A 24070-nucleotide genomic window follows, 5' to 3' on the forward strand; every position below is an offset into this window, starting at 1 on the left:
ACACATGCATTCAGCATCTGACTTGCTATATTGTTACAGGTGGATAAAAAAAAACATTGTACCCCTCAGTTAGGTGTGCAGCTACACTGATTAGCTCATTATTTCCAAAGTTATGCCGAAGAAATACTACACACAAATGAGAGAAAGGGCAATAAACCATCAAAGCAATCTTTCTATTATGAACTCACAATAGAATAAGGATAGGAAAAAAGTACCAGAACTCCTAAATCAGTTCCACTACAGAATCCCAAAGCAGGAGAAAGCAAGCACAAATAAACTGGGTAAAATTAGCTGCAGCATCAGTTTAAATTAATGTAAGGAGGAAGAGGAGGAATATGGAGAAAAGCAGCTAAATCAAGTAAAATCTCAAAGTTACAGTAGTTTGGACAACACAAGAGCTTTTCTTTTGCAGCAACAATTGTTTACCAATGATCGTTTCCACGTATTCCGAGTTGTCGTTGACATTGAAGAGGTCACCTGCTCCCAGGGCATAGTTCAGCGATTCCTCAAAAGCTCCCAGGTGGTAAAAAACTTTAGAAGCAACTAGAGCAGCAAACTGCCGGCTCCGAAAGCCCTCATCTTCATAGAGAACTTCACTGCAAAGAAGAGAAAGAGTATCAGCTCTATGTGCTCATTTCCCTTTAAGGCCACATGACAGCTTGATAGAACACACGTCTTTGGGACTACAGCTCCAACCTCACATCCACTTATATTAGTGCTTTCTGGAAAATATGGAGCTAGATGCTGTACTAGCCAGTATCAAGCAACCAAAACTACATCCACTTAATATCTAGTGTTCTTTTTAAGCAGCACACCCTGAAGTAGTAAGTGTCTTCTCTTACATTTTATCCACCGACTCAGAGATTTCTGCCCAGAAGTCATTGACAACAGCATTCAACTTGTGAAGAGCAAACTCCTACAAAGAATAACAGAAAGTTATATTACACAAAAAAATACATTTATTACCTTTCCCCAGTAAAAATGAAGTACCACCTAAGACTGATATCGTAAGCACTGACCCATTTCAACAGCAAATTCTACTTTAAAAGATCTTTGCAAGCATCTACTAATCTTTTCAAGTCCTTTGCAAATAAAGGGCTGTTCACTTAACAGGTAAGACAACCCTGATGTTCCTTCCCATGGCCTCTCTGTGATGAATGACTAGCTAAAATGACTGATAGGTGAAATTCCTTAAAATACAAAGTTTTCCAAGTTTTTGTGGCAACCTTTGCGTAGCACACAGAACTGGCCTGTGGTCTATGTCAGCCAACTCTATTTATTTGGACACAATACTTCAGCAGATAAACAGTATCTGGACTATAATCAGCCCACGTGTAACCAGTTCAGAGCAAAAGTGGGGCTCGTTGGGATCTATCACCACATATGTCTGTTTCCAAGCAAAACATTTAGGGCATTACCAATATTATAAGATGCACCTCCCCCTCCTAAAAGGGGCTTTTGTTAACTGTTGGAGTAACTAGCAAGCAGCATCAATACACCACCACTTTGAGTGTTTGGTGCTGTCCTATGGATTCAGGTACTTGGTGGACTGTAAAGTTTCTGTTACTGTTTTCTTCTCCTACTACTATTGTGATTTTTTTTTCCAAGTGAGAAGTATAACTGTGATTTTTTTTTGCATCGCTTAAATTATGATAAAAACTTGAGATATTCTTCAGCTTTGAATTTTATGTAGCCAAAATGCAGTCTCTGGAACACTTTTAAGTAACAAAGCCCCATTATCATCAGAGAGCTGGGGGCTTCGGCGAATAGAGATCTTTGCCTGTGAAGCTCCAGTTTGATCCACGTTCAAAACAAGGAAGTTTGCCATCTGTTATCATGCTATTCAAGTCCCTCCTTTCAGCTTTCAGGCTGGAAATGACTTGTGGCCCACCTGTTGCTCTCCAACCATTAAGTATTGAGAACCCCTCATTTCTGATTTTAAGCTCTCAACATAATACGTATGCTGTTATTGCTCCCAGATGTAAGAGCTTACCTTGAGCTGTGGCTCTTCTTCATCCAGAAGAGAGATAATTCCAGCTGCAAAACAAGATCATAGTCACTTTTAGACTCTCTCTGTTTCAAAAGCGAACATGTTATTTAGTTCAAAACCAACAGAACAGGCTGTCTCTGGAATGCTAGTTTAAAATCTTCAGTATTCAAATTCAAAGATCAGATCCAAGTCTGTATTAAACACGATATAAAACAGTTTGGAATTTATAACTGAAAAGGTACACTGCTTGTAAAAGGTGATACTTCTAGGCTACGTACTAGACAGGAACTTAAGAGAACCTCAGATTTACTTCCAGCTCTTCAGCTCCATCAATAGTTTGCTGACTGCTTTCTAGCAAGCCACTTCCAACTTCCCCAAGGGGTGTAAAAAAGATCACGTCAAAACATCTAAACTTTTTTCATGCCAAGGAAACAAGCCTCATGGCTAAGTGAAGGTGTCATATCTCACCACTTCAGCAAGACTCCTGACGCTGTCCCAGAACATTTGTACAAACAGCTAAAGAAATATCGTTTAACTGACATAACTGAAAGAGAGGTTCAAAGTTATTTGGGGAATTCAATCTGAAAAATGGTTACAGATGGCTTCATTGTCAGACTGCAAGAAGGCAACTGAAAGGGTTAGAACGGGATCTGATTAAAGTCCAACACAATTCACTGCTTTTCTGCTTTTAATCTTTCATCTGTTTTATAGATTGATAACCTTTTTAAATATACATAAGACATCAAATTGGAAAGGCCAGCAAGCCTATTGGAGGGCTGAACTGGGCTTTCAAAAGATCTTGACAAATCTAAAAGGAGAGTGTGCAAGTCAAAACTAAAATGTACAAACATAGAAAGGAATCTGAATAAGATGAAACATGAGCAATAATATCATATGGCTGCAGTGGAAGGCAACCCCAACTTCACAACGAGATATGTAAGTGAGAGCAGCTCTTGGCAGATGTCTGAGGAAATCCTTCCCTCTGCTTGGCACCAACACACCTGAGCCAGACCATGGTGTCCAGTGCTGGGCTCTATGTTTTAAGAGTTATCATCAAACGAGGGTGTTCAGAACTGAGCTGTAAGAACAAAGAGTTCTAGCAATCGGGAGTTACGAAGGTTGACTGGAGGTCTGTAACTGGTTAGTCTACGGAAAACTGGGAAGGGCACAGAGTTCCTACATGTACAGGGCAGTTGCCAGCAGAAAAAGAATAACCCGATCTTTGTGTCAGATATGACCAGGAAGAGTAAAACCAAGCTTTATTTGGAGTTTCAAAGATTGTGGTTTGATGGCAAGAAAAGTATATTTTCTGACAGTGAGACAGTTATTCACTTCGCTTAACAAGGTTGTAGAACCTCTATTATCAGAGATTTTTTTAAAACCAGGTTAGACACATGTCCATCAGTAACAACTGAAGGAGCACTGATGTGGCCCTCAGGCAAGGAAGGTATGTTCACTAGTCCATCTCACAGCACTCCTTCCAGCTGTTTTCTGCAATTCTACTCCAAATGTATGATTTATTTATTTTTTCTTACATAAGCTCCTGCATTTACCTGATGTATCAGGAATAAGCAATCTTACTCCTATTCAACATAGTATTTCTACCTTTTTAAAAGCCCTTTGAAATTAATTCCTACTTCTCCTCAATTAAAATAGAACTTAAAGCAAAGGGTTCAGAAAGAGAAAGCTACTTGCAGACTATTAGCTTCTGCACTGTTTCTCTCACAAAGCCACAACCAGTCATATTAATAATTTCTGACCTAACTACTTTTGGAAATACTTCTCGTCTTTTCTTACGCTATGAAGTTTTCAGTAGATCCGCAAACAGTGTTTAACACTTAATTCCTCACGCCCTTCATTAGCCTGGACTCTTCAGGCTGGCTTTTCCTCTGCAAGGCATTTGCGTTTCTGACCCCCTCCAAAGTTCAAGTCTGTGTCTTCCTCCTTTCTCTTTCCCTGCTGACCTCCTACAGACCCCTCCTGCCCACCGGCTGTATACCTCCTTCGCCTTATTCACTTCAAGGAGGTGAAGACCTTCAATTCACCCCAGTGTCTGCCAGGGGGCTCGCAAAGCCACCAGAGAGCCCTCATAAAGTACGGGCAGAAGGGGGACGCGGCGCCAGGACGGGCGGGCAGCCCGCCGCCTCTGCTTCCCGCTTGTCCCCACCGAACCCGCCGAAGAGCCAGTCCCGCTCAGGCCGCCGCAGCACCCGGGGGAAGGCGGAAGGCCGCGCCGGGGCACGGGCAGGCACCGGTTACGGGGCAGCTCTCCCCCGCCTCCCGCGGCTCAGGCTTAAAGTGCCGGTTGTGGCGAGCCGGCGGGCGCCGGTCAGGGGTGACCGGGGCGAGGGGGAGGCCCCCGCGACGGGCGGCCCCGCGGAGCGCTGCGGCCGGCGCCCCCGCGGCCTGCGGCGGTGCCCAGTCACGGCCCTGACTCAGCGAAACACCGTCGGGCAGCGCTGCCCCGCGCCGCTCCCTCACCGGCCGAGGTGATCATGGTGCCGCCCGCCCGGCCCGCGGAGGGAGGTGGGGGTCCGCTCCGGCCCGCTCCGGCCCAGGTGCGGTGGTGCCGCCGCCGCCGCCCGGGGTCCGCACCGCGCCGCTGCCGCTCCGCCGCCGCCCGGCCCGGAAGTGCCGCGAAGGGCCCCTTCCGGCAGGAGCCCGCTGCTGCCGGGGAAGGTGCCCGTGGCGATCGCCTGCGCGGGGCGGCGAAGAAACAGCCAGGCGCGAGCGGGACAACTCTGCCTGCCGGGACCTCGCAGCTTTCCCTGTCCCCTCACAGATACCGTACGGGCCTCGCCGGGCCCGGACGCCCCATACGGCACCGCACGGATCCCCCACCAGCCCCACACGGCAGCCTCCGCATGCTTGACCTGGGAAACGGCCGCCCCCTGCCCGCACTCCACTGCCCGGGGGCCTGCAGGGCCAAGGGCTGTGGAATCCCCACGGGTGACCCCGTAAGTGGCCGTGTTTGTGCTCTACCCTTCTGGCAGGGTGACAGGGTGCCACCTACCCCGCAGGTGGCAGGTCCCCCCAGCCACCACAGGCTGCCTGCAGCAGGCTGGTGTCTTTCAGGGCCCAGGCGCGTCCCACGGCATTGCAGGGATCGGGGATTTTACCCCATGGATTTACCGCCTCTTGCAGGCCACCCTTGTTTGCCCTGACTTCTCTCACACCTTGTAGCTGTGGGGAAAGGCCTCACCCAAACCAATATCTCCCTTAGAAAGGAAAGTACATGTACAGACTCATCCGACAGCCCCTCACCAAATCCTCTTCCCCATCTGTCGCTGTGCGGGCACAGGACAGTGCCCAGATCTCCCCCCACACCCGCACATAGCCGGAGATGCCCCATTTGTGGAGGAGCGTGGCATCATTCAGGCTCCTGCTTTGGACAGGTGGGAAATTCAGGCTAGTGGATCTGCACCAAGGAAAGCCCAGCTCCACAGCAATGGTGCTGCACAAGAGAACAAAGCGCCCAGGCTTCAGTGGCATTGATATCTACCTGTTTCTATCAAATAGGAAAAAAATACTTTCAAAAGGGCTTGAATTCCTTGAGGAAACATGATCTTTCATCCCAACAGCCTCAGTGAAGCCAAAGTGACCTCTCAAGTCCACGTTATGATTTGCAGCTTCTCCACATCACTGTGCTAATCACATATGTGGAAGTTATCTGTGTCCTGAATGAATATTATAGAAATAAGGTCCTGTGTTTAAGGACCTTACAAACACTCAGAAGAGGTAAAGTTTCTTTTTCTGCTAACAGTTTCCTGTTACATCATAGTACGTATTCAAAGACCCCTCACCCCACTGAGCTGAGGCCTCAGTTAGTGAATGTTATTAATGAAAATTATCATAGCCCTACTCACAACCCCGAGAGGGTCAACCCCGCTCTTCTCAGACAACTGAGGTGGTCTCCAGCCTTCCCCACTGCCCCCAGGTGAGCAGCCTACCTGAGCCGCACACAGACCAATTCTGCTCATCTTCTGGATACCATAAACTGGGTCACTTCCATTCCCTCCTAACATACCTTTTATTTAAATCGAGAGAAATGTCAGTTAAACTATGCATAATGCTACTTTAAGGATAGCACCATGGCAAACAAAAAACAAACTGAAGCACGTTCCAATTCAGAAATTAAATGTCTTTATTCTTTACAGCAAGCATGTGAGATAACAGTGCCCTTAAATTATTAAATCAATTAAACATGTAAAACTATCTGCTGCACCTCCGCATGCCCAGCTAGTGAAAAAGAAAAAAAAGAAAAAAAGAATTCAAGTCACTTTCATTCCTCGGTCAAAAGAAAACAATACTTTTAGTCAAATGTACTCCCACTCGTACCTTCTAAACTCCAGGCAGTACATCCACTTCCACAAAAGTCTCACTGCAAGGGTAAACTTGCATGATTTACTTTAAAATTACTTGTGAATAAATCCATTGGATTTGTAGCACTAAGATAGGTTTAACTGCAAATCTGTACTCTTGGGCCACCTCTTCAATTGGTAAATTCTATGTGGCAAAGGCCAAATACTGCAAGGAAATATAGATTCACCTGATCAGACTGTCAAGTCCCACTGGAGTTACCTAACCAAGGGCTTTATCGGGAAAGTACATAACTGCCCAGTGATCTGGGCTCTGCTGTGAAGACCAGCAGAGGGACTCCACCGCACAGCAGATCTACATGCTCATGCCAGGCACAGAGCGGGAGGATACCTTCATCTCGCCAAGATGTGCTTAGTACTCGGTGCTGAAGCCCTGGGGTCCTGACTACAGCCACCCACACCAAGTGACTTCATTAAGAAAATACATGTGTATTTTCCACCTGGTCATAAGCGATGAAAACCTCCAGAAATCCTGCAGGCTGGAAGGAGAGTGGGCTCGGTGCCCTCTCTGCAGAGCAACACGCTCCGCCAATGTCAGCTGTCTCCTAGGTTCGCTCTCCCCAGCCTACCCCCACGCAGGAAAGTGTTTCTGCTGTGAAGAGATGGGACACACGCTTCCCTACATGCTGCTCACAGGGACTTGGCATCCACCTACTCCCTCCCTCCCGCCTCCTTATGGAGCAGCTACAGCGCCTTATGGATGTATTTCAGGCAAAGCTTTCCTACGTAGACCAAGCCTAATTATCCCAACGCATTCAAACGAGCAGCATGATAACAGAGACTTGCTGAGCACACATGGAAATGCTCCCCATCTCTCCCACTTGACCCCACCAGGATGCCCCCGACACGCTCGGTCACTCTCTCACAGCCAAAAGGGCAAAGCACCGTCACAAAAGGGACCAACTCTAAACCCAAGAGCTGCTAAGCTCTGCTCCAGCATTGCCATCATTACTCCAGTGAGGTAGGTAAGTGTTGCTGTCCCCATCCTACTGCTGGGGAAACCAAGGCACAGAAAAATGGTTTGTTGAAAAACGTTGAGGAACATGGTCATGAGCAGAGCTGGGTAAAAAAACCCATCCCCTACTCCAAGTAAGAGCTAGAGAGATGCAGAAGGCACACTGCTGGGAGAGAGTACTGGCCAGAGCTGGCAGGACTGCAGACACTTCAGCTGCCACTGGCGAAAAAGGAATGAGAGAAATCACAGACATGCAGGGAGGACTTACTGCCGTAATTCAGCAGCAGAAGTAATTCAGCAGAGAAGAGGTAGGCAGGACATGATAGGCTGAAGTTTCTGGCCTTAAACTCCAAAAGGGCAGCCAGTCCCAAACAAAACCCAGCTTGTGCTAAAAGGAAAACAAGACCTATTTTATGTTGCATTAAAGTAAAAATAAAAAAGGTATTCCTACCATTATAATAATATTACTCATAAACCAAGGATTTGTAATTAATTGTCTTGCCCCACAGGCTACAGGCAGCCCTTTGGAACTACTTGAACAGATTATTTTTATATTTATTTATGCGGCAGCCACATCTTGTTGAGAGGAAGGCTGCAGGCCACCTCCAAGACCAGCCGCCACATGGGTATGGAGATGCCCCAGGTAAGATGGGCCTCTCCCATAACCCTGTCTAGCATCAGCCACACCGCAGTGTCCATCTGCCACCCCCCCAACCCAGGCAGTCCATCAGTCAGTCTATGAGCACCAGGACAAGCCAGAGGGATGGATCCTGCTCCCAAATCACACTCTGCTCCAGCTGCCATTACTATCAGTATCTTTTGCATTATTCTTGCTACCCAACAGCGGGCCATTATTGCATTTCTTCACATTGCACAGTTACAGAGACCTCATACTTAGTCCCATTGCGGTCTTCGCACCACTGTGTATTATTTCTCTCTTTTTTTTTTTTTTTTTCCTTTTGCCTTATCAGAGAGGGGGCAGGAACTTCAAAGCAGCAATAAAGCAGGAAAACAAGGCAGCAGGATCTGTTTTTCAGGGAGGCCAGCCCTGGCAACCTCAGCAGGGAGCTCTGCTCAGAATTAGAAAGCATTCCTCTTTCTTCAAGCAGGTGGCTGCATTTCACACCCAAAGTCCCCACATCATCTCACCCAGGACATGAGATACCTCCCCAAAGGGCTTCTCAGAAGCCCAGTGTCCATCAGCAGCTCCAGGCACCCCTGGGCAGGAGGGTGCAGCAGAGGATGGCTCTCTGGCACAGACCTCAGAGGCTGTTGGCAGCTACAGAAGACCCTGGCAAGTTAAGCCAAGCAGCTTCTCCCCAAAGCAGTGGGTCCTCGGAGGAGAGAGTGAGTGGGTATGCACCAGCTCCTCCTCCCACTGCTCCCAATTCACGGGCAGAACCGAGACACGGACACAGCAGCTCTAGGTGTCCGTGCGTCCAGCAGCTTCTTCACAGTTTCCATTGGGAGACAGGCTGGTCAGAGCCACCTCTTCCTCGGGGTCCTGCAAGTCAGCTGCAAAGAGCAGAGGGAGGTAAAGGGAGATCTGAATGGGAAACTCGTCTTCATGCAAAATGCAACTTAAAACAACATGAAAAGAAAATATGGGACAAAGCAATTGCTATATACTCACGACTTAAGCACAGCTGATTTTTTTCATAACCGATTTGCATTTTGTTTTACAAACTCAACATTGCTTCAACGAAGAGGGGTGATCTATGACCACAGGAGGACGGGGCCCAGCTCCCCAGCCTCCTGCAGTCTCAGCAATGTCAGAACAAGCTGCATGGCCGTGAGGCGTCACCTGCCTGGCACCGACGGCAAGATCAGACACTTAAATTTTCTGACTCTAGAGGACACGTCTCAAAGGTGCACAAACATTTCAGTTGTTTTCGTAGACCATTATGCTTTTTACAGTGGAGGAGCTTCCCCTCATCTACGTGCTCCGTAGAGCAGTCTGGATCTCCACACCACACACCTTGTAGCCTCCTGCATGGGAGCTCTCTGCAAAAAGACAGTCACAGCTGGGAAAGGCGAGCAGAAGTGCCAATGGTACAACACAGACTGAACAATTTCCTTCTGAGTCAGCCCAAGACTGATCGCACTCTTCCTCCTTCCCCCCAGCCCCACATGCAAGCGGTTTGGGAACACTCCTTCCAGCCCTGTTTGCAAAAAACGTCATGTAAGATCAGGGTGATGCTGCCAATTCATTGTTTGGAAGGACAGCAGTTCTGCTGCCAGGAGCTCCTGCAAAGCACAGCTGAGTCCAGCAGTGTTCCTAGGGATGTAGTTGGACATCGGACCCAGCACGTTTTTATTTAGCCAAGAGAAAGGTCAGAAAACAGGGAGACAGCAACACAGCAGGCAAGCGTGTGCAGTTTGTCTTCAGGTTCTGGGCAAGCCACAGCTAGGGAAGAGACATCAACTGCGGAGCTGGAAATAGCTTAAGGAGGCCACCAGCAAAGAATCTGGGCACCAGGACCACATGGGAGTCGGTGAGGAATCTCTGACAGACACAGCAGGAGCACAAGGGAGGGAGATGGGCATACCTTCGTGAACATTGTTTGCAGCTTTTGCTTCATGACCTTTACTCCGGCTCCTCCGGCTCCAAGAAATGCACCGCAGGAAGGATAGAAGCCTCCACCTCTCTCTGTCTTTCCCCTCTTCTGGATAAACCAGAGAAGACAAGTTCAGACTGGCAGCAGGTCAGCCCTGCTGCTCCCCCACCTCCCTGCTCCCCTCCACGAGCCTAACTCCTCACAGCAAAACCGGGTCCGCTCCACAGAGCCCACCCCTGGAAAGCACAGAGCAGCTCCTGACAATCCTTATCTCAGGCTGAAAACTCCCTGCTGCCCTGGAAATTTGTCCCTGGTGTCGGTTTCCACTTTGCCACCTTGCTGCCAAAACCATCCTGGATGTGGCAACCCAGAGCGAGCAAGAAACCTGGCAGGAGCTCAGCCAGCACACGTGGCCAGGCTGGGGGCTGGCACGGTTATGGCATTCCTGCAGGAGGAAGTTTTTCTTTGGCATTATCACACAGCTTCTGCCACATCAACCTATCCGCTGCTCCCTGTTTTATTAAGCAATTCCTCCCTCCCAGGGAGACCTGCAGGAAACGCAGACTTGCAGCACACTGAAAACCCTCGGTGTAACTGCTTGCAAAATGCAGAGCACATGTGGCCTCCATCGATGTATAGTATTTATTCTGGAGGACTACGAAGGCCACAGCAAGTTACTACAAGCTTTCAAGCCATTACAATAAAACACTACAGCAGCTTGTAAAACACAACACCGGCGTATTTTATATGGTCTCCAACAGGAGCAGTTCGGTATCTCCATTGAAATATTGTCCAGCCTTTCACCTCCTAATCAGATAACAAATGATAAACCACTTCAGCGTCCTTCAGCTTATCAAACCATTGCGACACTAAAGGGTTCACAGTGGCAGTGCTTCCTGCAGTCAACAAACCAAAACCTCCAGCCGTAAACACATTCCCTCCTTGCAGTGCGCGGGGACTCTGGACGCCAAGGCACAGCAGGATAGCAGCCCAGAGCGTTCCTGCTGAGACTCGAGAGATGAAGGAACCCCACTGCCATTCCTGTCCCAGCTCCACTGCACAAATGACAGTGTCCGGGACATTTCCAGCATGGGGAGGCTGCAGCTCCACAGCAACTGTCATGGGCAGAGCTGAGCAGTGGTGTGTGTGGAAGTGGCTTTGAAGCTGGGCTGGAATAGAACAGGCACAAGCACACGTACACAGAGCCTTACGCTCTGTACACCTCCCAGCATCCTTATCCAGATGCAAGAGCAGGTTTTTTCAGCTTAGCACAAGCCCCTTTCAAAGTCAAGAGGGGAAGCGAGACAAGCTCAGCGCTGACTGAGGACATCTTTACGGTGGTATCCCTATAACCTGCTTTGCGGTGTGCTCCGCAGCCCCATGCCCATCTTTCCCACAGTTCTCCCTCACATTACATTAAAGATATTATTCCCCTTCTGCCTTGCTTGTGGGGGAAGCCACGAGATGAAGGAAACTGCAATGAAACTGGTGCCTGGCACTGCCAGGTCCCCAGGTCTCCGGAGGCACAGCTACACTTGGGATCCTTCTGGCCACATGGAGATTTTGGAAGGTAGTGCTCGCAGCAGCACGGAAAGAAGCTGCCTCTGCCTAAGGTTGCACCTTGCAGCTGGTGAGCATCCTCATTACACATGCAGGTCCTGAGACACTTACATGACTAAGAGCACCAGGCAGAGCATCAGAGGTGAATTAAAGCAACGCGCTGAGTCCTTCTACCCACCACACTTATAAAGCACACACAAACAAGCTGCAACACCCACTCCGTCTCCTTCTGCTCCTATTTCTCCACTCCTGGATGCTACGCTGCTTCCACGTCTGCACGAAGGACAAAGCCACAGCTAGCCACAAAAATACATGTACTGAGCCAAGCACCAGCAACGTGCAGAGGCAGAAAAAGGTCACGTAGGCAGGGATATTTGCCTGCCTCTGCAGCTGCTCTCCCACCAGGCTGCTGTGACCAGAACTGGAGGACTCACTGGCGTCTGGGAGCGCACCAGAAAGTCTTGCAGCAGGAACAATGTGAGGAAGACAAAAGGATGTGAAAGGAGAGAAGCTGGAAAGGGGATTATGCATGTCTCAGTACAAAGAGTTGGCAGAAGACAGCCCTGCACCCCAGCAGTGGGTCCTGGACATCTCAAAGCTCAACATTCAGATCCAGGATTCTGGACTGAGCTGATGGAAAGAAGCACCTGAGCTGCAGCTGACCATCCCCATGTCCCAGGGATCCCAGAGGACCCTGTCAATGTGGTGCTGCAGGGAAGTGCCAGGTTCCCTCAGGGTAAAGGCAGCAAGACAGCAGAGCACCAGAGCCCTGGAAATGATGGGGAGCAAGAGAAAAGTGGGAAAAAATGAAAGAAGGAAGAAAGGGAAACAGCCCAAGACAAGAAGTGCCAAAGACTAAAGTGAGCTCGGGCTGTTTAGTGTGGCTGCTGTGAGGGCAGAGCCTGCCCAGCTGCCCATCACCCTGTTTGCACACAAACATCCGCCTTTCGCCCCAGGGCAAGCGCTGCTCCTCAAGGCCTGTTTGACACTCTCAGCTTTCATCCTGCCATCCCCACCCTGCTTAAACTGGCCACCAACAGACGAGTGGTTTTGAACCCAAACACCCACTTGCTGTTGTTCTTATTCATTATGCAAAGCCAGCACAAGCACCTTCCTCCCGCAGGAAGGTCAGGTCCTGCCTGCACCCTGCAGCAAGGGGCTGAGCCCTCCTGCGTCCCCAAGCACGCACATCCATAAGCATGGATGGCCACCACATCGCAGCTATCAGCTGCCACATCCACGCTATGCAGGAGCTGCTCTAGTGCTTCCCAACCAGCTGGGAAGTTTGTCCTTCCCAGCTGACAGGGCTGGGAACCCCACCAGAAAGAGGGAGATCCCATTGGGAAGGCTCTGATCCCACCAGCGTGAAAGAGATCCTATTGGGGAAAGCCAGATCTGATTGGGTAGAGGGAAAATGCCATGAGGAATGGTCAAATCCCAATAAGACAAGCCAGATCCCACTGGTATGTGGGGTAGATCGCATCAGGAGTGGTCAGATCCCAATGGGAAAAGCCAGATCCTATTGAGGTAGGGGGAAGATCCTATGAGGAATGGTCAGATCCCAATAAGAAAAGCCAGATCCCATTGGTGTGTGGGGAAGATCCCATCAGGAATGGTCAGATCCCAATGGGAAAAGCCAGATCCCATTGAGGTAGGGGGGAGATCCCATCAGGAATGGTCAGATCCCCTTGGGTAGATCCCACTGAGGAGGAGAAGATCCCACAGGAGAACGGAGCAAATCCCATTGCAGAAGCCTCCCATCTCCCCGGAGGGAGGGAGGGAGCTGCCCGGCCACCCGCTGTCCCCCCGGCCGCTGTGTGCCTCCCTCCCCCGGTACCGGTACCTGCGGGGTGCTGCAGAGCGGCCCGCAGGGCTCGGCAGGCGGCGGCGCGGCAGTCGCGGAGGGCGGCGGGGCTGCCGGGGCTGTACCGGGCCGCCTGCACCGTACCGGACACCGGGAAGTACCGCCTCAGCGTGGCGTCCAGCACCGCCGCGTCCTCCCCGTCCCCGCCGGGCAGGAGGACGCCGACGACGGCGGGCGGCGGTGCCGGGGGCAGGCGGCCCCGCACGTCCCGCACCACCTCCCGCAGCCGGGCCCGGGCCCCGCGGCCCCGCGCCGTCCCGCCGCGGCACAGCACCAGCAGCAGCCGCGCTGAGAGCGCCCGCCGCCCGCCGCCCGCCCGCCGCCGGGACCGGCATCCCGGCACCGGCCCCGGCGGCGCCTCGTCGCCCATGAGGTCGCGGGCGAAGGCGGCCAGCGTGGCCGCCGCCGGGGCCCCCTCCGCCACCTCGGCCACCAGCAGCACGGCCCGCCGCCCGCCCGCCCGCTCCACCAGCGCCCGCAGCTCCTGCAGCTCCGCCGCCATCCCCCGGCGCCGCCGCGCAGCCTGCCCGGCACCGCGCACCGCCCCCGCACCGCCCCCGCCACCGGCACTCCGCACCGCCCACCGGTCCCCTCGCACCCTGCAGCAGCCCCGTACACGCTCGCCGGCTCCAGCACCACCCCCTGTGCCCACCCGGGGTGGGGGGGAATGTCAAGGATACCCCCACCGCCCCATGCAGGGCACATCCAGCCCCGTCCCGGGACTGGCACCACCACCCCCCTCCAGCTCCCTCTGGTGAATAGCCCCTGCCTGCTGCCGGGGAGGGTACTCGAGGGGACCTGGGACCCCCAGATCTGCCACGCAATCGGCCTCAGATCGCACAGGCCTCCTGCGAGGCTGGTCTTGTTTCCAATGACAAAACCTCAGGCCAAACCCATGCGCCGCGGAGGGGCTGGGAAGCTGAGAGAGGGGCTGTGGTGGCTGCAAAGTGGGGTACACACGAGGGGGCAGTAGAGGAGCAGCTGATCATGCACCCCCAAGGGTGTAAGGTGCTCCCCAGGGTGTAACATGCCATCCCCAGGGCAGTGATGGAGTGGCCTCCATGGCATCGTGTGCCGTAGGAGGCACTACGCTTCTGCGCAGCCTGGCCAGGCTACAGCCACATTTGGGAAACAGTTCCACTTTGGGAAACAATTACCCCCTCAAAGCCATACTCCTGTGACCCTCACTGGTCACAAGTTCCCCAACTCGTGCACAAGTGCACAGCCAAGCTGCAGCTCCCACCCCACATGCTGCTCCTCTGAGCCCCTTCCCAAGCCTTTTGGCTTCCCCTCTGCAAAGACCACATCCATCCCCCTCCACGCAAAACACAGCCCATAGTCACAGCCCCACCAGCACTGGCAGTGCTCCACAGTGACACACTCATCCTGTCAAAGCACAAAATGTTTGCAGGGATAAATACAGAGTTATAATCAGGGCTTTGGTGCTGGCACGTATTACACAGCCCTAGCGCGGGGAAAGGCCTGTACCCCATGAGCCGGCTCTTGCCAGCTGACAGTGAATGAAAGGCACGTGATGGCAACCACCGGTGCCCAGCCCTGGCGCTTGCATGGTGTCAGTGTGTTTGTCAGATGAACCAGAAAGCTCCAGTCCATGGCACATGGTAACTACTTCCCCTGTCAGAACAGGCTCCTCCAAACAGGCAATGCCTTATCGCAAGAACGCGGGAGGGGATAAACAACTCAAAGGTGCAAACGGCCAGAGTCACCTTGGCCAATCACTCTCTGAGGCTGTTGGGAGCTAAACCATCTCTGCGGGATGGACGGAGGAGGCTACAAGAGCACTGGAAGCGAAAGCAGAGCCAAAATCCACATGCCTGCACTAGACCAGTGATTCCCAACATGTGTGTTGGGGCACACTCGTGCCATGAAGGGGACAGCCAGCGTGCCTGCTCCCTGCCCGTCCTCACAGCCACCCCTCCCCAGAGCCCAGCAGATCAGCAGCCACAACAGGGAAGGGATGTACCACAGGCTGGTCCCCAGGCTCAACGGAGCTGTGGCAGCTCAGGAAGGTCACTGTGTGCCACCAACATTAAGCCAGGAAAACATTTCCCCCAGCTACGACAGGCTTAGCAAACACTGCTCCATGCCCGCACTGTGAGGGCCAGACAACTCAGACAAGGGTTTCAAAGAGACTTTCTGCCCTGGGTCCGAGCAAAAGTAACTTACTCATTGACAAGTGCTGATAAGCAAATCGGAGGGAGATAAAACAAAAGGATTAGGTCCTCTTCCAAAGATCAGGGTCTATTGTTGCAAGAGCCCATACTTCCATGCCAGCGTGGTAGCCCTGAGAGCAGCTGTCAACACGGCAGGGCTACAGTCAGACATAATTCAACAGCCAGGTCTGTTCTTAGTGTTGACCAAATTTTGTATTTATAAAGATTTTTTTTTTCTCATCTGTTCATAATCCTGCTCACAGTCCCATGGAAAAAAGCCCCGGGTGTAATCAGTACCACGAGCCGTGCCACCAGCAGCAGGGGGGAGACAGGAGGGGGCACTGGTCCCCAGGAGCCTTCACCTTGGGATTTCTCTGCTCATACTTTCCCCCGCTACAGAATTTCAGGTACAGCCCTCACACAGATTTGTTCATAAGCCAGTCACAAGCAGAAGGTCTCTGCAAAGGGGAACCAGTGCTCCCTGCAAGGAACAAGCCAAAGACAGACACTTGCTTCAGCCAGCTTAAACAGGGAAGTCCAGATCTCTTGTAGTTGGCTCTAAGGAGGTCGGACGCTCCCCGTAAACTGCCACGACAAGACCCACAGCATGTTCAAACTCCACAGGAGCTGCCAGCGCAGCTTGTGGTGTGATGGTGCCACTTATACCCCGTGAGACGTGCAAAGACCACTGCGGCATGGGTCTCACAGGGCTCTTCTCAAGCAGAGCTGTGCCGGTGACTCACACGGAGACCCCAGAGCGCTTCGGGAAGTGGGTTTCAAGCAGGTGATTCCCCAAATTTTTAAGATGATTCCTGCGGAGAAGGTCCCAAAAAAAATTGAAATGATCTTCCTAACTCAGCTCAGAAGGCGCATCACTGGCTATTTCTCTGCATCGGTCCCAATGTTTAAACTGCCTGCACAGCCTCTAAAAACTAATATTTAGGGCCAAATAGAGCTATTCTTCATGGCCACCACAGTTCTCTCGTTAATTTTGGGTGCACATGTACCATTGCCGGCAGAGGCTGGTTGGAAAGGGGAATATCACCCACAATACCCAAACAGCCTTGTTTACATTTCTTTATTCATTAACAGAGGTAAGATCAAATAGCAAATACAACTTTATCTTCCTTTGTGTTACTTAAAAGAGGTACAGTTTAAACAGTCCAGAGGCAGTCATGAGCTCAGCAGTATTTGTAGTCCCCAACAAAGTGACTGCAGAGCTCTGGCGGGCATCAGAGCAAAAACACAGATGAATTTTCAAGGCCTCTCACTCCTTCAAACACCCACCTGACAGCCACATTTGTCAAAAATCTCTACAGATAGCCCTAAATGAGGGTAATCACATCTCTTACATATGCCCATGGCTCTTCAGAGCAAACACAACATCTGCTCATTTTGGACTTCAAAGGAGGAAGAGAAGATGCTTTGTTCAGAGAAATAAATTTATCATGTGTATTAGTAGTGCCTTTAATTCTAAACAAAATCAAAGGTCCATTAGATTAGGCCCTTTAAGAGATGCATTTACCAAGATTAACCTATTTTCTGAAGAGAGCAGAAAGAGGATGGGGAAAAAGGATTCTCATGCCAATTTTGACGATAGGCGTGCAGAGAGGCTAACTGAGCAAGAAGGAACCTGTGGGAGCAGCGCTGAGCCCCTGTGTCCAATGACCCATCCCGGCTCCTTAAACTCTTCTTCTCGGCAGCCTCGGTGTTCACGGGGGCACTTGGAAAAGCCCCTGAGCCGGGCAGGAGCAGGAACTGGCTGCTGACAAGCTAAGCCTTAGCAAACATTTGCACAAGTGCTCTTTCACAGACCTGCTCTCCAAACCTGCTGCCACTTACTGCTTTGGAAAAAACACACCATCATTGTGAGATGCTGGAGAACATCTGCTTTACTTGAGCAGCGCTACCAGCTGCCAGCAGGAGCTTTGCTGTGGGGCACCAACACTCACTGAGCTCTTCACCCACTGAAGCTTGAACTGTATCAAACCAGACAGGGATCCTGCCCGTGACAAGTTCAGTCACAACTCAATCCAAACTGGATGGTCACTTTGTTCTATCCCATCTCCCCACGCCCTGGACCCAGCCACCTCCAGGGACCACTGAGGCAGCCCCATTTTTTGTCCCCTGGCAGCCTGTGCCGACTCAGTCCTGACCTGGATCCGTCCAAGTCATCACACCTCCCTGAGCTCTGCTCAGCAGACGTTACACCCCATAAGCAAATAAAGCTGGGAAGTCCCGCTTGGACACAGCCTGCTTCCTGATGGGGAACCCCAAACCTTTCCCTGCCTCTCTTCTCCAAAATCCCATTCCCTTTGAAAGCCATGCCTCATCCTGCCCATCTCTGCAGCCGTCCTAATTTTCCCTATGTTTCCTTGAGTGACCATCCCTTTCTGGATGGCAGAGGGGCACAGGAAGGTATTTCTGAAGAGGAGGGTGGGGATCTGTCACAGGGCCGTGTGTGGAGAACCCGTGGTGTTGGGGCAGTCCTCATCATGAGGTAGGAGGGATGTCTCTGCCTGTCCCCTTAGACAGCAGTGGAGGCTGCCGCCCCCCAGCCTGCTCCGTTCTTTGCTTCCCCACTGGGAAGATGTTCAAAAACTGTCTGGCAATATCAGACCCAAGAACATGGCTGCCTCTTCTGGCCTTCTCCCAGCTGTCCTGCCAGAGCCTCAGCTGTTCCATTGCCTTCGGTTTGACAACAGGACCCAGGACTAGCTGTCCGCAGCCACCAGCCTTCATTTTTTCCCCAGTACACATGTCCCTTTTACACCAGCAGTCCAGCTTTTTGTGTGCTCACCCTTTGCAGAACCTCTTAGAAGTTACCCCAGACCCCACTGAGCTGGACACCTGTGGTTGGGGACCACTGCATGCGAACACAGCCCCTCCTGCCTTCCTCACACTCCCTCTTGCATCCTCCTGCCTCCTTCCCACAAAACCCCTGGCACAGGCCAAGGCCCCAGGTTCTCAGAACTGCTCCCTTTATAAAGGCAAAGGGCAGATCCATCAGCTTCCCAGGCTGGAGCAGGTGGGTTTGGAGTGGCTTGGTCTGACAATATGGAGCCCTGAAAGAGGCCACAGGTAAGCAGCTGGCAAGGTGCCCTCCTGGCACGCCACAGGATTGCACCAAAGGGCAATCGGACTTTGTCCTGGCACGTAGACACGATGTGCCAGATCAGTGAGGAGCAGGGCTAGGCCGAGGGTTTTTTGGAAATGGGCAAAGCTTGGTCTGGATGGCAAAGCTCGGCTCAGGTGCTGTCTTGATCAAGATCTTCCTCCAGAGTTAGTGCCCAGATGCTCATATGCCAGCAGCCCACAGGATGGCTGCTCCCTGCTGCTCTCACAGGGTACGATGCCAGCTGAGCAGAGCAGGTTGTTCTCGTCTGTCCCGGGAGGAGACCTGTTACGCCTGGCAGACTTCTGGGCCATGCAGCAGTACTCCTCATGCTTTCTGGTGTGTCTCCTCGTCAGGCTCTAGCTGAGCTGGCTGGAGAGGTGTCAGGCCACCGCCGCTTGTTCTCGCTTTGCTGGATCGCAGCGCTCCTGCCAGCCCGGCAGCAGAGCTATCGCATGAAAACTCGCCAACCCTGCATTAGTCAAAATGAGAAGGGCGTTCAACATTTGAAGAGCAGATCTCCCATGACTTGCCTTTGTTGAACTGCAGCAGGTTGGGGGAGCAGTCACAGGGGCAGAGGAGGGAGCTCCAAGACTCCTCTATATCCACCCAGGATTAGCAGCTTGAGAGCACCCATGGCGTTCTGCCTCCTCTCCTCCTTGGCTGTCCTGGAGACCGCACTCCCCCGTCCCAGCCACACATCCCTGTGGCTACATCGCTTGTCCCTGCAGGGCATCCCTGTGCTCTCAGGTCCGGGCCAGGGCTTCAGCCACGTTTCTCAGAGCTTCTCTTTCCACCTGCAGTGTTTGGCAGTGCCCCACATCATCCCATGCGGAAGCGCCTGGGCACAGCACAACGTTGCTGCCAGAGGAGGAACCTGAGAGCTGCATGGACTGTGCCTAGATTGGGATGGCTACCCACACATTTCAGACACTACAGGAAATAACAGAAACGCAGGACCTCATCATGGCTACTTGCTTTAAAGATGTCCCAATGTGCTGATCAGGAGTCTCTTAAAGGCAAACTCTGCACGCACAAACAGCCTGGACTGCGCACATCTTGCATTGACTGAAGGGAACTATTTCCGTATTAGCTTGATCCAAAAAAAAAAAAAAAAGCGTCCTCTCTAATGAAAAGGGCAATTTATCTTAAGATGCCCAATTGCTTATTGAAAGTCTCTTCCACAACACAGCAATTGGGTCAACTGTGTTATAATTATGTTTAGACAACTGGACACGGTCACTTCCCCCCATCCTTTAAAACAGTTTATTTTCATGGAACCAGCACCTCATCCAAGAGGCTGCCAAGCACCAGCATCACCCAAACACCTACAGCAAGGTTGTTTTGCTTCGTAAAGCCACACTGTCCTTAAGGATGTGGAAAGAACCCATATCTGAAAAATAACCTAGAGGATCCTTTCCCTGAGAAAGGTTGGTTCAGGGGCTGCGTACCACCCTCAAATCCCACCCCTTCCGCACTGTATTGCACAAACCTGCAGCTTCAGCAGGAGTTTCCCACTCTTTGGTGTACAGCTTTAAAGCTTATAGGTACACACCGACACACGGGGAAATGAAATAAATACCAGCTTTTTAATACTTCTTGTGGTGATAGTTAAGATCTCAGGTGGATACAAGATCTGTAAAAAAAACACAGAGAATACGTATAAACTCCCAATGCAAAAATGTGCAGCTAACCATAGTGCCTTGCCCTGCCCAGAGAGAACGGGAAGCGAGTTCAGCTATTGTATGGGCCATTGGCCTCAGAAACAAAAATAATCGACTGCTCCTGCAGTTCCTCCCATCCAAAATAATCCATCCCAGTAATTCAACCTAATGGATGCCTACTGGTACCCATTTGTATATAAGGCCAGCTCCCTGCAATAGCTCCTTGAACGGGCAGTTGGATAAATGTTGGGTTTTCATCTGCATATATTCCACCCCCACCCCAGGAATGAGGAAGGATGAACACAAATGCACTGTGCCTCTGATTTGGAGTGGCTGCTGGTTGACTTGCTGTTCCAGAAGGGCTCAGCGGTGTCAGCCTGCACTCGGGCACGGATGAGGACCGTCCTCGCTCCAGCCGATCCCCAGCCCCACACACACTGTGGGCTCAGCCCAGCCCACCCCACCCTCAGTCCTCCCACAAGAGCTGTGCTGACACCTCCGTGAGGCAGCACTCGGACCCTGATCGACAGATCTCGGTGGAGTTTGGGTCAAGATACAGCAAGCCTCTTTCACCCATCGTATTGAAGGGACGGGACACTGCCGAGCTGCTCGGGCAGCAAGCATGGAAACACAGCGAGAACGACAGCAAGGTGTCCTGTGCTCGGACACACCACATTGAGGTACCAGGCACATCTGGAGCAGCTGCCTGTTAAATAGTGAGTTGCAGAGCGTGCCATGCACATAAGCATCCCCAGGTCCTTCCGTCAGGGTAGGTGGGAAGGATCCCATGGATCAGCGTAACAAGTTTAGACAGCTCATCCCAGACGCTTCAACTCTTCTGGTGTGAGGACAGTAGCTTGAGGAAGGTCAATGCACTAATGGCAAATACCACTGCGACAGGAGATGGACCTTCGTCTTGTTTGCAGCATCTTGTCCAGTAAGCAAGAGGGGACAAACTTTGCTCTCCCACCATCCTGTCGCTACAAAGAACCCTGGGGAATTCCAGGAGCTTTGTGCTGATGAGAACTACCAAAGACCCCTGCATTCAGGCTCTCCTGGGAAAAAGCACTCTAAGGTCTTACCTCTGGGTTTCTTTCACTATCTCAGTTTTGGAACGCTTTAAAAACCAGAGGCAGCTGGCCTGCTCTGACTCCCTCTCTGTTGACAGCTGGTTTCTTGGGGACAGCCCAGCAGGTTTCTGGGGGACATTTTGATATTTGAACAAGACATTTCATGCAAAGCAGAAATTCGGTGATTTGTGATAGAAGTTTCCTGGGGTAGATTGTTCAGCCAATGCAGCAAAGAAATGTGAGCTTTGTCGCAAGGACAGCGTGATGCTGAAGGAGCAGTGTCCCCTTCTGGCAGCAGCCACACACTGAATCACGTCCATGCAGAAGGACTGGGCAGATAAGCAAGGCACCAGGAGGGAAGTATTTCTACAAAGGCACATCCAGGTGAACAGCGCTAAAACCAACCTGCCAGATTCTGGGAATTCATTCTCCAGCTGTCTTTGATGCCTTGTGTCGCATATGTTCAGGCAGAGCACAGCAGTAACTGAACTTTGGGAGCGAAACAATAAATGGATGCTGGGAGTTGACTTCTAGAAGAGGAAACACACACGACGGAAGAACAGCAGGCATCGTTTTTGGTCAAAGCTTTGGCGTACAGCTCACCCAAAAAACCTAGGACATGCCTCCAATGAAGAATGCAGGGCCAGTGAGATCATGGAGCTATTAAAATAACCATGGAAAGCTCCAGCGGCAGAGTCAGGAATGCAGTTCCTACACTGAGCAGCATCTCCATAGCCACGTGTGTTTTGGGGGAAAGAGCAAGAGCCACCACTGTCCAACTTGGAAGAGGACACGCAGCTGGCTCAGACTCACATTGTCCATTCCCACCCCAGTGCTTAAGCCCTCATTCTCATTTCCAGCTCACATGGCCTGCAAGGTCCAGCTTATCTTCCTTCCTGAACCCAGTCATCAAGCATCACTTTGGTCCAAACTGCCCCTCAGACCCTTCCACGCCCCACCCTGAGCACGTTCTGTTTCCACAAAGCCTGTCTCTCTGTCCCTCACCCCTGTGTTTAGCTATGTCCCAGGATACCTTCATGGCAGTTTAGGACTTCTCTCAGTGCTCTACATGCAGCTCTCTTTGCCTCGAGGCTACCACCAGGCTGGCCTGGGCTGTAGACTGCTGCCTCCACCACCAGTTGCCAGGCCCCATCCAGCAGACACTGCATTCTCCTGAGTGCTCTCACTGTCTGGTCCAGCTGCTCCTGGTGGTCCGGGTGGATCATCACAAGCACCAGCACGTCCGGCAGGCAGGGGAGGAGGTTCCTCACATCCCAGAGGGCCTCGTCCAGGTGATCCCACCGCATCAACTTCTTCAACATGGCGGCTTGCCACAGCATAAAAATCAGATGTGGCCGAACATCATCCTTCTCTTCCATCCCCTCCGCCTGCTGCAGTTTAGCCCTGATGTCAGCTGTGCCACACAGGTCCTGGACAAAATCCACCAGCACCGAGGGAGTTCTCTCATTCTCATCATCCACCTCCACCACCAGCACCCGTCCGTTCTGCCTCCCCACTATGTCCAGCAGGTTGAGGAGCTCCCAGGTGGTTTGGTCCACAAAGCAGCAGACAGCAGGCTGCTCTGATGCCATCGCTTCCTCCCACACGTCAGTTTACTGCACTGCGGGGCAAAAAAGCACAAGGGGTTTGCCATAGCAAAGGCACTTGGCCTTGAAACAGGCTGTGCCTGCTGCTCCCAGCAGTGACCAGGTACAAACACACCGATTTTGGTGGGACCAAGCGAACATGAAAGGAAATAGCAGAGTTTTGACACCCATTCAAAAATTGTAGCCATAGGCTATTTGATGTTGGACCTCCCAGGAACAGATTTTGTACCTCAGCAGTCTGGTACCGTCGAAAAGGACAAAAGGGGAGAGAGAAGGGATCATTACATATTTTTGGCCATCTTGCCTCAAACTCAAGAGCGATTATTACCTTCTCGTCAGCAGTTTCCAACCACATAATAGGGACCACAGTCCCACCAACCTGCTGTTACAGTCCAACTTGCCCACTACACTTCCTCCTCCTTCCGCCGGTAATGCCTAAAACTGGAAATTCAACTTGTATTCCACCCCATCCTTCTCTGAATCCAACACATACAACCTGTTGGTATTTGAAGACTAAAGCCCTCCTTGACCTGACCCAGCATCCCATAAACTGCAGTTTCCCTCATGTTAAAAAAAAAAAAAATAATGCAGCTTTCTACTGCAAGCACTCCCCTGCTGTTGGAGACAGCAGGAGCCGCAGCTTTAGTTCTTGAAGCAAGTCCAGCAAAATAATTTCTACACCAGAGCTGAGCAGCCAGGTACAGTTTTTGTTTGAATTGCCATTCAAAAGAAAGTCCTAATTTACCCAATACTGTACTCCAAATACACAATTACTCCACCTCCTTCAGGATTACTTATGAAATACCAGCCCGCTGCAGGAGACAAGCAAATCCCAGAGCACAAGTAGAGGGAAGCTCTGTCTCACAGCTGCACTGGAGCGGCACCGAGGGAAGGTCAGGGACGCGACTCACCTGCCTCACGGACTAGGGACGCTTTCCAAATGATGGAACAACTGAGTCCATGGTATCACCCGCCTGGGGTACCAAGGGGTCATTTGGGGACTGTGACATCAGCAGTAACCACGCCAACCTGCAGCTACCCAAAACCTCCCTTAAAACTACCCAGTGTTTTTGAGGGACGCGCTAAGAAACTCTGCGCCTTGCACTTTAGGAATCTTTAAATTCATTTTTCGCC

At 51.5% G+C, this 24070-nt stretch overlaps 3 protein-coding genes across 9 annotated transcripts in view; all 3 read right to left on the reverse strand.

Annotated features, from left to right (window-relative positions):
• The window catches only part of PSMD1 (proteasome 26S subunit, non-ATPase 1), a 74601-nt gene extending 69976 nt beyond the window's left edge, over positions 1 to 4625 (reverse strand). Inside the window, exons 1-4 of the mRNA XM_063338180.1 lie at positions 4472 to 4625; positions 1994 to 2037; positions 843 to 916; positions 427 to 596 (exon numbers count right to left, since the gene is read on the reverse strand). Coding sequence (XP_063194250.1) covers positions 427 to 596; positions 843 to 916; positions 1994 to 2037; positions 4472 to 4487 — 304 coding nt within the window. The 5' untranslated portion in view covers positions 4488 to 4625. The remainder of the gene's footprint in view (positions 1 to 426; positions 597 to 842; positions 917 to 1993; positions 2038 to 4471) is intronic.
• Positions 4626 to 6134: 1509 nt separating this feature from the next.
• C6H2orf72 (chromosome 6 C2orf72 homolog) lies at positions 6135 to 13821 on the reverse strand. Of its 6 annotated transcripts, XR_010071709.1 has the most exons (5): positions 13286 to 13821; positions 9874 to 9990; positions 8490 to 9486; positions 7593 to 7712; positions 6137 to 6229 (listed from the first exon to the last, which is right to left on the reverse strand). XR_010071709.1 is itself a non-coding variant. In XM_063339423.1 (4 exons), the coding sequence occupies exons 1-4, from the start codon at positions 13806 to 13808 to the stop codon at positions 8836 to 8838; spliced, it is 828 nt and encodes a 275-aa protein (XP_063195493.1). In that variant the 5' UTR covers positions 13809 to 13821; the 3' UTR covers positions 6137 to 8835. The 6 variants fall into 6 exon arrangements, 3 of the variants coding, with proteins under 3 accessions (XP_063195491.1, XP_063195493.1, XP_063195494.1); XR_010071708.1 differs by having other exon boundaries at positions 6137 to 7712; XR_010071707.1 differs by having other exon boundaries at positions 7593 to 9486.
• A 2831-nt stretch (positions 13822 to 16652) lies between these two features.
• On the reverse strand, positions 16653 to 23732 carry LOC134517228 (uncharacterized). Of its 2 annotated transcripts, XR_010071570.1 has the most exons (4): positions 22363 to 23732; positions 21735 to 21859; positions 20088 to 20231; positions 16653 to 19067 (listed from the first exon to the last, which is right to left on the reverse strand). XR_010071570.1 is itself a non-coding variant. In XM_063338517.1 (3 exons), exons 1-2 carry the CDS (start codon positions 22919 to 22921, stop codon positions 21753 to 21755), a joined length of 666 nt encoding a protein of 221 aa, XP_063194587.1. In that variant the 5' UTR covers positions 22922 to 23732; the 3' UTR covers positions 20032 to 20231; positions 21735 to 21752. The 2 variants fall into 2 exon arrangements, 1 of the variants encoding a protein (XP_063194587.1); XM_063338517.1 differs by lacking the exon at positions 16653 to 19067 and having other exon boundaries at positions 20032 to 20231.
• Positions 23733 to 24070: the final 338 nt, after the last annotated feature.

This window comes from Chroicocephalus ridibundus, chromosome 6, assembly GCF_963924245.1.
Source record: "Chroicocephalus ridibundus chromosome 6, bChrRid1.1, whole genome shotgun sequence".
In the NCBI taxonomy this organism is placed as follows: domain Eukaryota; kingdom Metazoa; phylum Chordata; class Aves; order Charadriiformes; family Laridae; genus Chroicocephalus; species Chroicocephalus ridibundus.

Excerpts from the sequence above, each read along its gene's own strand:
- C6H2orf72 (XM_063339421.1), bottom strand. The coding sequence starts at position 13,808 with ATGGCGGCGGAGCTGCAGGAGCTGCGGGCGCTGGTGGAGCGGGCGGGC. Across the intron at positions 9,991-13,285 it reads CGCTCTGCAGCACCCCGCAG|AAGAGGGGAAAGACAGAGAG; the intron begins GTACCGGTACCG and ends TGGTTTATCCAG. Across the intron at positions 9,487-9,873 it reads TGCAAACAATGTTCACGAAG|GGCTGGAAGGAGTGTTCCCA; the intron begins GTATGCCCATCT and ends TTTTGCAAACAG.
- LOC134517228 (XM_063338517.1), bottom strand. The coding sequence starts at position 22,921 with ATGGCATCAGAGCAGCCTGCTGTCTGCTGCTTTGTGGACCAAACCACC. Across the intron at positions 21,860-22,362 it reads AGTCCTAAACTGCCATGAAG|AAGTCAACTCCCAGCATCCA; the intron begins GTATCCTGGGAC and ends TTCCTCTTCTAG.